The 10,844-nt window shown below is 44.8% G+C and overlaps 2 protein-coding genes across 2 annotated transcripts; one reads left to right on the top strand and one right to left on the bottom strand.

Annotated features, from left to right (window-relative positions):
* Positions 1-1,742: 1,742 nt before the first annotated feature.
* Positions 1,743-5,673, top strand: ETH_00018660 (uncharacterized protein; the record flags this gene model as incomplete). The annotated part of the gene is made up of 7 exons (XM_013377609.1): positions 1,743-2,243; positions 2,570-2,684; positions 3,354-3,479; positions 3,806-3,874; positions 4,508-4,692; positions 5,053-5,164; positions 5,474-5,673. 7 exons carry the CDS (start codon positions 1,743-1,745, stop codon positions 5,671-5,673), a joined length of 1,308 nt encoding a protein of 435 aa, XP_013233063.1.
* A 505-nt stretch (positions 5,674-6,178) lies between these two features.
* On the bottom strand, positions 6,179-10,322 carry ETH_00018655 (uncharacterized protein; the record flags this gene model as incomplete). The annotated part of the gene is made up of 8 exons (XM_013377608.1): positions 6,179-6,340; positions 6,502-6,590; positions 6,992-7,056; positions 7,689-7,920; positions 8,272-8,306; positions 8,628-8,764; positions 9,044-9,202; positions 9,888-10,322. The coding sequence occupies 8 exons, from the start codon at positions 10,320-10,322 to the stop codon at positions 6,179-6,181; spliced, it is 1,314 nt and encodes a 437-aa protein (XP_013233062.1).
* Positions 10,323-10,844: the final 522 nt, after the last annotated feature.

Raw genomic sequence — 10,844 nt, 5'->3', positions numbered from 1 at the left:
TGCTGCTGCTGCTGCAGTGAAACAAGCAGATGTGCGGACCCCCGCAGCCCCTGAGCGCTTCGCACTGGACAGCAGCAGCAGCAGCAGCAGCAGCAGCAGACCAGCGAGGACTGTAGTCAGTCGGTTTAGAAGGGTTAAAGAGCCTCTTGTGGAGGACATTCCTGCTGCTGCAGCACCTGCTGCTGCAGCTGCTGCTGCACCGGACGCTGTTGCTGCTGCATTGCCGACAGGCTTTCAAGCAATAAAGGAGGAGCCAGCAGCAGCAGCAGCAGCAGCAGCTGGCGATGCTGCACATGTGGGCTCCTGCCTGCTTCCCCAGCGGCAGAGGCAGCCGCAGCAGCTGCTGCTGCTGCCGCAGCAGCAGCTGCAGCAGCACCAGCTGCAGCAGCACCAGCTGTGCGCGTCCGTGAAGTCGAAGCGCTGCCGCGAAAAGGCAGCAAATAAAACCCCGGCAAAGCCGGCCAGCGGCTTTCCTCTTGAGGAATAATTTAAAATAAATTTGCAGCAAATAAATAAAACCAAATTTGTCTTTTTGACGTTTAATGAAAAGAATGCAAAACAAGTTCACCTGCTGCTCAGCAGCCTCTTGCTGCTGCTGCTGCTGTTGCTGCTGCTGTTGCTGCACATGGGGGCGCCTTGCTTCTCTAGTCTCCACATATATATTACGTATTCATGTATACGTATGTCTATGTATATATATTTATATTAATAACATTATGAAGTGTATTTAAAAGACAAGTATAATATATATAAACTCAGATAAATACAATATGTTTTGTTGTTTTAAGCTTGGCTGCTTTGAAGCGCCTCTGCAGTTCAGCTGGGGAGGGGTTTCTGAGGTGTACGCACACCCCAGCTCGTCAAAAGTCGTTCTTTTTTTTTGCTTTCGTGATTCCAATTTCAATTTCTTTTGTCTGGAGATCAGGAGCATTCCAGCTGCTGCTGTTGCTGCTGCTGCTGCAGCACTTCGCTGTGGCACTTGCTGCGCCTTTTCGCGCTGCTGTCCTTACTGCTGCTGCTGCTACTGTCGCTGCAGCTGCGCTGCTGCTGGTGCACGCGGTGCTGCAGCACGCGCTGCTGCAGCTGCTTTTCCTGCTGCTGCGATGAGCTGCACCCTTTGTGCACAAATTGAAAAGTTGAAAGTAATTTTAATCTTTTCAATTAATATTCCTCAATTAACTTGCTTAATAGTTTGTCTTCGACTCTGGGCTTTACTCTGCACAGCCAGACCCCTGCGGTGCAAGACAGGAAGCATGCATGCATGCATGCAGTCCTTTTCAAAAGGACTCCACTTTGATTTTAATCAATTTGAGATATTTTAATTATTTTAAGTCATTTAAAGTTGTTCAAAAATGCTTTATTTCGCTTTAATGCAGCGAAAGTGAGCCAGTGGTTCGTCTGCAGCCCCGAACGCGGTGGGCCGCCGACAGGTGGCACTGACCACTGGGTCTGTTGCGACTTTTTTGCAAACAAACTCTTTGAAAGAAACGAAAACAAATTTTAAAAATTAATTTGTCTTTTCTTTTAAATTTAAATTCATATAAATCGCACTGCGCAGCTCCCCGTGTGCCGGCAGCCTCTCACCCCGAAACGCGGAGGGCAGGTGACCAGGGCAGTTCCCGCGGGGGAAGTCGAATTCGTCTGCAAATATCTCAAAAATTGGAAATAAATTAGAAATGAATAATTAATAACTTTAAATATCTGGAAAAGGCTACAGATCAGAGCTCCAGTGGCTCGCCGGGATGGCGGGGGCTTTCAGGTTCGGGCAGCGCCGCGCGGCTGTTCGGGTTTCGAGTTCTTCTTTGTTTTTCGTTCTTTTTGTTTATTGTTTGGTTTCTAACTTCTATTCTTCGAATTCTTTTCGTTTGAATTCATCTTCTGACTTTTCCCTGGCCGCTGGCGCCGCAGCCTCGCCTGGGGCTGCTGCTTACCCCCCCGAAGGTGTAGATACACCCGAAGGCGCAGAAACGCAGGACGCAGACAGCCCCGATGCTGTAGAGACACCCGAACTTGAACTCGACGCAAATGAGGCAAAACCTGCAGTTATTGAATACTCTGAAGGGTTTCCAGAGGCTGGGGAAAGCTATGGACAGCAAGGGGGAGAAGCAATCGAAGAAGAACTCCAAAAAACACAAAAGTTTGAAAATAAAGATGAAACCAAAATTAACTTCGAGGAAAAGAGCGCCGGACATGTGCAGGCAGTCTCCGGGACCATGAGGGGAAGAAGACCCACAGACGAAGACGTAAGGACTTAATTAATTAATCAATTAATTAATTAATTAATTAATTAATTAATTAATTAGCTAATTAACTAATTGATTAATCAAAGCTGACACGAGACAACGCTAGCAGCACCCAGTGCCACAGCTAGGGAGCGGGAGGTGCTCATTTTTGGGTTTTTGAATTACAAAAAAGATCCTAAATTGATTTAAAATACTTTAAAGTGCTTTTAAATACTTTTAAATGCTTTTTTAACAATAAAGCCCAATGCAGCAGGTATATCTGTCTTAAAATGGATTAAAAATGCTTTTTAAACATCAAAAAATGGACCAAATGGAGTGAAATTCAGGAAATAACAACTCTTGAACAACTCAACAGCAACACTTACTTCATGGGACTCTTCGACGGCCACGGCGGATCTCAAACTGCCAAATATTTAAAGCAAAATGCCCACAAGGAATTCGGTGAGGCACCACCCAGTGCTGCTGCTGCTGCTGCTGCTGCTGATGTTGCTGCTGCTGCTGCTGCTGCTGCTGATGTTCCTGCTGCTGCTGCTGCTGATGTTGCTGCTGCTGTTGCTGCTGATGTTGCTGCTGATGTTGCTGCTGCTGTTGCTGTTGCTGCTGCTGCACTGCCCACTCAGTGCCTTTTGCTAATTCAGTTAAGCAGCAAAAGGCCTTTTTTGCCCCCCTGTAGCTTTTCCCCCCAGCCAACAACAAAAGCCCAGAGGCAAAGTGTTAGGTGTCTGTGTTGCAGCACATTTGAATATCTTATTTTCTTTTTTGCTGCTTCATTCTCGTTTTTGAAGTCCATTGTTTCTTCTTAGCTGCTCAAATGCCTGCTGCTGCACTGCGTCGGCCCCTTCTATTTTGCTCTATTTTTGCCTGTCTTGATTCGCGTTTGCAGCTTCATGCTCTATTTTAAGTAGCAGCAGCAGTAACAGCAGCAGCAGCAGCAGCAGCAGCAGCGGTGGCAGCAGCGACGCAGGTAGCACGAGTAGCAGTGTTCTGTGCGCATTGTCGACATGCCACTGCTGCTTCTGCCACCGTTGCTCCTGCTGCTTTTGCTGCACTTTTTGCTGCTATTTCTGCTGCTTTTTGCGCTGCGACTGCTTGCTTTTGCTGCTGCTGCAGCTGCAGCACTGGAAGTGTCCGCCGATATTCCTCTGGAATACGACGAGGGAAAGATCTCTGAAGTTTGCGTCGCAATGGACAAAACAATAATTAAAAAGAACATTTGTAAGAGATCGGGATCCACAGGTGAGCACATCGAGAGGCATCGAGGGCACGCTTCAGCAGCAGCAGCAACAGCAGCAGCAGCAGCAACAGCAGCAACAGCAGCACCTGCAGCAACAGCAGCAACAGCCGCAGCAGTGGCAACTGCATCAGAATGCAGGGGCCAGCAGCAGTAGATGAAGAAGCAGCAGCACTGGCAGAAGAAGCAGACGCAGCAGCAGAAGTAGCACCAGCATTACGAAGTGGAAAGTGCCAGATGCTAGCGCAACTATTTTAATCTGCCACTGAAATTATGTATTTATTTTTTGCTTCAACTTGTCAGTTACTTTATTTGTTTTTTTCTCTTTCAGCCGCAATGTTATTTGTCGAAAAGGATATCCTGCAGGAGCGAAGCTTCAGGCTGCATTCTGTTTTCGTCGGTAGGCCGCGAGCAGCGATGTCACTATTTATTTGATTCTTCTTTGAAAATTATTTTATTAATTTGAAATAAAATTTTTAATTTAATATTTAATTGCATTCTTCTGTTTGCCAATTCATTCCGGGCTTTGACTCACCTGCTCTATCTGCAGCAAAAGCACCTCCTTTGGCTGCATCAGTTTCTTCGGCGGAAACAAAAAGCGAATAAATAACAAGTTATTTTTAAGAACATTTGAAGAATTATATTTTCAATAAACTGCGCAGAAGATCTGCAGCTGAACACACTTCTATGTAGCGAACAAGCTAACAGTTGAATATTCAACTGGATGAAATATATTATATTTTATCAAGATGCTACCGTGCAGCTTAGTGCAACTTGTTTCGCCTGGCTGTGCTTTTAATTAAACTTGAAACGGAGTTTATGCTTCGCGTTGAAGAGCGGGCAAGTAATTGAAGAATTCACTTTTCACTGGCAGCTGAAGTAGTGAATGAGTGGTGGGGCGGGCGAAGGCTGTCTGCCTTGGTGGGGAAAGTGGGGAAATACATTAAAAATGGGGAAATACATTAAAAATGGGGAAACATATTAAAAGTAAAATGTTCAATTTAATAAACCTCCGCTTTCGCGTGCATCGCAGGAGATTCCCGCATTAAGGCAATTGACTTGTCCAGCGACCGTTCATTTTACCTCACTGAAGATCATAAGCCAGAAAGAGAAGAAGAAAAACACAGAATTGAACTCAGTGGCGGGCGCGTCTACGCAGTGCATAATGTTTACCGCGTTAACGGCATTCTGAACGTGTCTCGGGCTTTTGGTGACAGCGTAAGAAACTGCATGCTTAGCTACGTTTCTCCCTCCGACAAATCACAGTTTTCACTGTTTATTTAATGCTAAGATGCTAAGGATACATCAAAGCTTTCATTATTTATTTAACGCTAAGATGATAAGGGCTTAAAAGAAGCAGCAGCACTGATGCAGTGGGGCTTTAGAAGGCAGAGCCAGACAGCAGAAAGCTGGGATCAGCTTCCTCAGCTTTCTGCTTGCTGCGCGGGCCGTTAGCGAGTCCCTGGTGCTCATTTGAAGGCTAATTTTGCTGAAAGTGTTCAAATAAATCCCTCGAAAGTGTTTAAATGCATTTGTATGCATCTGGGGCCCTCAAGAAAGCTCTGTTTGCACCCGCAGTTCCTCAAGGACTATTCGGCTCGCCCGCCGTACGAGCAGCCGGTGGTGGCGCTGCCGGGGCAGCTCGAGGAGTTCATATCGCCTTCCTTTGTGATTCTAATTGCTTGTGACGGTGAGCCATGGCAGTCTCTTCTATTTTCCTCGAAGTTTAGCTAGCTAGCTAGCTAATAGCTGCAGCTTTCCTGCAGCCCTGTGCGGCGGCCAGTCCCGGCTAGCTGCAAGCTAGCTTTTAGCTAGCCTTCCCCCCCTGCCTACGCAGTCTGCAGCAGTGCGGATATCGCTGCGGCGCTCTCTGCTGCTTCCTGCAGCAGAAAAAGCCGCTAAATAGCAATTTAGAATTAAATAATAGACCGTTGGTGGTTCAAAAGAGGAGGCAGCAGCAAACAAACAGCTGTAACTTGTGCTGCTGCTGCGGCGGCAGGAGTGTTCGAAACTGTCGACGCGGACCTGGACAACTTGGTGCGGCAGCAGCTAAAAAAGACGAACTTCGATTTGCTGAAAACTGTCAAAGAGATTCTGCAAGTGGCCTACAGCCGGGGCTCTCGAGACAACTTGTCGCTCTTGCTGGCCCGCGTGAACAACGAAGTCCAGCAAGAAACCAGCCCCTTCGCCCTCGGCTGATCTGGCAATCTCTGTATCTGCATTGGCATTTGCAATACACTACAAAATATAAATTTATATACACATATATATATATATATATGTATACACACACACATATATATATATATATATATACTTCTTTAATATATATATATACATATATATGCTTCTATATATATATATATGCATATGTACGTATATATACTTATATAGGGGCGCGGGAAAAGGCCAGCTTGCCGACTGCATGCCGGGGGTGCGCAGCTACAGCTGCAGGTTCGGACTTGTACTACACTTTTGTTCTTTTCTTGTCCACTTTTGCAAATATCCTTCACTTGCCTGCCACTAAAGTCTAAACGCTGAATGACTTCGTAGAGGGGGAGTTCAAAAACGAGAATTGGGAGAAAAAGGATGGAAAGCCAAAATGAAATCAAGTAAGGAGAACAAAACTTCTCCATATCTGTTTAATTGCCAAGTACGCAAGTGAAGAGGGTGTGGATGGACCTAGTAGCCATATATTCACTGATTACTGCTGCAGCATGATCATTTTTTGCTTGATTTGCTTCTGGTTTGCCACAAACTTTTCATAGGGCAGAACATAAATAAAAATGAATTCCTGCAGAGTCTGCACAACAGACTTAGCACTGCTGCTGCTGCTGCTGCTGTCGGGTAAAGTGCTAAAGCGCACCTGCGAAGCGCAGAAGCAAAACCAAAGAAGAAGTAATTAAATACCAAAGACAAGTGACGCAGTACGGGGAAGACGAGCATCTACTTGGTTACCTACATGAGTCACTTAATATATTTGCTTTGTTTATTACATTAATTAATGCTTTTGTCTATTTAGTTTACTGTTTGGTTTGTCGGCGCAGCGAACGTGAGCTCGGATCCCTCGGATAAAATTTGATGTTCCATTTCCGCAAAGATGTAGTTAGAACGGCCTGCCATTTTTGAGGAATAGCCAAATAGAGAAATAAACAAAATTAACAGTATATAAACAAATTAACAAATTAACGATTCGTTGACGTGAAGACTGGTTGGCTTTGCAATTCGTTGGTGATCAGAAGAACAAGCAAACACATGAGCAAAAGGGGCTAAGATATGGAAAAAGCAAGAACTTAAGGTACAATCAGAAGTTGAAATAAAAAGAAAAGAAGCACTAAGAAGGGTATTACATGGGAAGATACGCTGGAAAAGGAATTAAAATTGACGCATCAGAATAGTGTCCGGTAAATTGTGAAGGGATGAAAAATAAATACAATTTATAACGCCCAAGCATTTAACACACAAAATGTGAAAAGTTCATGAATGAATTAAGACACCCAACTGCCGTGCTGCCAACCTGCGCCGTTTTCTGTTTTTTGCTTTTTAGCCTTTTGCTTTTGTTCTCCTTTCTCCTTGTACACTCTGCCAACAAACAAACAAAGCATAACAAGTAGAACTGTACATTAATTACTAAATTTATCAAGATGATGATGTCCACCTTAAACAGCTAAGTGGGAATTCTGCTCCAAAAGTACAAGTAAGGGTTGGACAATAAATTGACAAGTTAAACAAAATAAGTGTACAGGCTCTCAAGCTAATTAAACAACTAGAGGCAGTGAAAGGACAAAACTTTAGGAGGTAAAAGGATGAAATAACAATGGAGCCGGGGAGAAAGCAACCAGCGTGAACAACTGGTAAGGGAAACACTCGACAAGTAATTCATGAGGAAAACTTTTACAGTTACAAAATTGGAAGGAAGAGAAGCAAAACAACAAATGGCTGAGAGATAAGAGTCAAAGATGCAGGCAGCACTCAGGAACAAGACGCAACAACCAACAGAGAAGTTGCAAGCAAGAAACAGCACAGAACTTAACAAAGGAGAAATGAACAAGTGGTAATGAGAGACAGTAAATAAGAAGCAACTAAACACAATGGCGGTCAGCTGGTGCTTAGTTACACATTTATGAATTTAAAGTGTAGAAAATATATGCACATTATGCAGGCAAACGCGCAAATGAAGAGCTAGACTGAATTACAGGAAAGCTGCCACTCACAGAGCCACGCCCAGCACGTGAGAAAACTTGTAAAACTTTCTTTCAGCTTCGTCCATTTCTTCTGTCTGCAGCGACCACTTCACGTCTTCGAGCAAAGACAAATAAGACTCTGCAACGATTTCGAGCGGCAAGTTGCGGTATCTCCCGCAAATCAGCACGCAGGGATTGTTGCTGCTGCTGCTGCTGCCTTTGCTGCTGCTGCTGCTGCTGATGCAGGGGGTAAGCAACTTTCCTGCAGCAAGGAAAAGACGCATAGTAACATCTGCTGCAGAGCGAGTGGCCGTGCCCATAGGCAGACATATTGGGGGGAATGCAAAAAGACATAACTTATAATAAACAGAAAAAATTTCAAACAAATTGAAAGCCATCTTGAAGAAGATTCCGAAGAACTCAAAAACTTGTCGCCGCCAAAATAGCACGAAGTTGGACAAACTAATTGAATCGCCTGACTGATTTCACCAAGCAGTCGACAAACTTAATTGAATGAATTCACAAACTTCTCAAAAAAAAACAATTAATAGCTAATCAGTCGCTCATCGAACTGCCAATTAACTTCTCAAGACAAATTAATTATTCGCCTCACTTATTTCATTTTCTGTGCTTTGTGGCGCATTCGACCTGCGACACAGAAGAGATTGAACTTTAAATAAATAAACCAACACGTTGATATTGCAATTAGTGATTAGAATGGCCACAGACACTCGCCGATATGAATTTGGGGTTGCAGTAGCTGAGCGTGAGTTGGCAGCAGCAGCAGCAGCAGTTCAGCGTCAACTGCTGCTACAGCTGTTCTATCTGGAGTGCTGCTGCAGCTGTTGAAGCTGAACTAGCAGCCGTCAGTCTGCAGCCGCAGTAACTGAATCTGAACTTGCAGCAGCAGCAGCAACGGCAGCTGGGTGTACGTGGGCTGCTGCAGCAGCTGAACTTGAACTTGCTCACTTCGCCAGCTGCAGCACTTTCGTTAAGATCGGATCTGTTGCCGGAGTGTGCTGCTGCAGCGAAAGTAAAGAAACGAAGCCAACGGCTGTTCCCGTGTTTCCGTCTTCTGCTATGCGGATGATGCTGCCAATGTTTCCCTGGGAACAGCAGATTGCAAATAAATGACAAATAAATAAATGAATAAATATACGAATATATTAATTTACAAACGGTAAATGATCAACTGACGCGCAAATAAAGGAGAAACAAATCGAGAAGAAGCAAATGAAACTGAAACTAGGAAACATGAATTAGCTTACAGCTGGACACAAGCAGCGACAAGTGACTAGTGAGGTGCCGGCAAACAGATCTAAACCAAAACAAATTCGTACAGAAATGCTGAAATAAAAAAATATACCAATTGGGTTTCGACTAACCTGGTTAGCCACTGCATGCGCCAAGGGCTTGAGCTGTTGCTGCTGCAGCTGCAGCTGCCCATACACGCGACTTTGCTTCAGCAGCAGCAGCAGCAGCGGCTCGTCCGTTTCTTTAGGGTCGAACAGCTCGAAAGAGGCGCTGAGTTCGCCGTCAGAGTCCTGAGGCGAGAAGTAAAGGCAAATGCAAAAGAATCCAGAAAAAATAAAGACTTCACACAAATGCAAACAAATGCAGAATGATTGAATTATATGCAGCCTAAAACAAAAAAATTCTACTTAATTGACAAATATATTCAATTAAATTAAAAGTCCTAAACCCTAATTGCAGAAATGCGCAAACGAATGGAGCTCTATTGGCTGTTCAGAAGAGCGAGTTCAACAAACTGAAGTAAACTCAGGCGGCTCTCGCCCCAACATTAACTTTATTTGTTTAATTTCCAACTTTTTAATTTAATTATTCATTATTTGGTATTTTAAATTCAAATTTTATTCCATTTTGTTTGGATTTCGTCTGATCTGCATCGAATAGGACTCATTTCCCTGGGCCCATATACTAGCAGCGTGCACCCGAAAGAATCCAGGGTTTAGGGATTAGGCACATAGTACAAGTGACTATGTGTCTAAACCCTAAACCCCAAACCCTAAACCCTAGACCCTGAACTCTAAAGCCTAAACCCGAGCTGGCCTTGTTAGTGTGCAGTTTCGACAACAACAGGCAGAAGCTCTGGTTGTCTCAGACTCACGGTTTCACGAGTTGGGGTTTAGGGTTTAGGGTTTTGGGAGTTAGGGTTTAGGGTTTAGGGGCTCGGGAGTTAGGGTGTAGGGTTTAGGGTTTGGGGTTTACGTCTTCTGAATCACGGTCATCCCCGCCAACGAACTGAAGCTCAGAGCTTCCACTGTTGCTTTCATCGTCGCTGCTGCTGCTGTTGTTGCTGTGGCTGCTGCTCTTGCTTTTGCTGCTGCTGCTGCTGTTGCTGCTGCCTTTGTCTTTGTTGCTGCCTTTGGTGGGTTGGTTGCTGTCGCACTCTCCCGCCTCAGACTCTGCTTCTGCTTCTACTGCTGCTGCTGCTGCTGCTTGTTCTCTTTGTCTTTTCTTCGTCTGTGCCTCTTTTCTTTTGGCTTTGGCTAGCAAGACACTTTCCTTATTTGCTTCTCCATTTGTTTGTCCTTTTTCATCTTTTTTAATTTGTTTAACTTCCTCCTGAGTTGGCCTTCCTGCTCGTTGTTCTGTTTGCTTCTTCTTCTTCTTCTGAGTTTGCTGCTGCTCTGCGTTCGCCATTTTGACGGACTGCGAATCAATTGAAGACACAAAGCTGCTGCCGTTGCTGTTGCTGCTGCTGCTGCTGTTGCAGCTGCTCTTGTTGCTGATGGTCTTGTTCCTGAACCGGGGGATACCTTTGTTGCTGCTGCTGCCGCTGCTGTTATCTCATGGGTTGCTGCTGCAGGAGCTATTGTGAAGCAGCTGCTGCTTGTCGCCTCGCTACAGCAGCCGCCAGCTTGTCCCTGCCTCTGCAGCTGCTGCTCTTTCTTGTGAGGCAGCAGAAAACTCAAAAATTATTTATTTAAATATCAAAAAGAAGGGAGTAAAGGGGCAGAGGGCCCCGCCGCCGCCCTTCAAATGCTGCGGGCAGCTGCCACTGTTGAGCAGCGGTGCGCATACAGCCAAGATAAAATGAATTCAAAAAAACATGAAATAATACTTTCTCAATTAATTATTTGTCTTCCAAGATGAACACACACGACAGAAAGTCCCGCGCAGGAGAAGAAGCACACGCTAGCTGCTGTTCGTCTTAGACTTACT

Source organism: Eimeria tenella, genomic scaffold, assembly GCF_000499545.2.
Source record: "Eimeria tenella Houghton genomic scaffold, Eth_scaff58, whole genome shotgun sequence".
Lineage (NCBI taxonomy): Eukaryota > Apicomplexa > Conoidasida > Eucoccidiorida > Eimeriidae > Eimeria > Eimeria tenella.
Note: the sequence above shows the minus strand (reverse complement) of the source record. Positions and strands in the feature narration are given on the sequence as shown.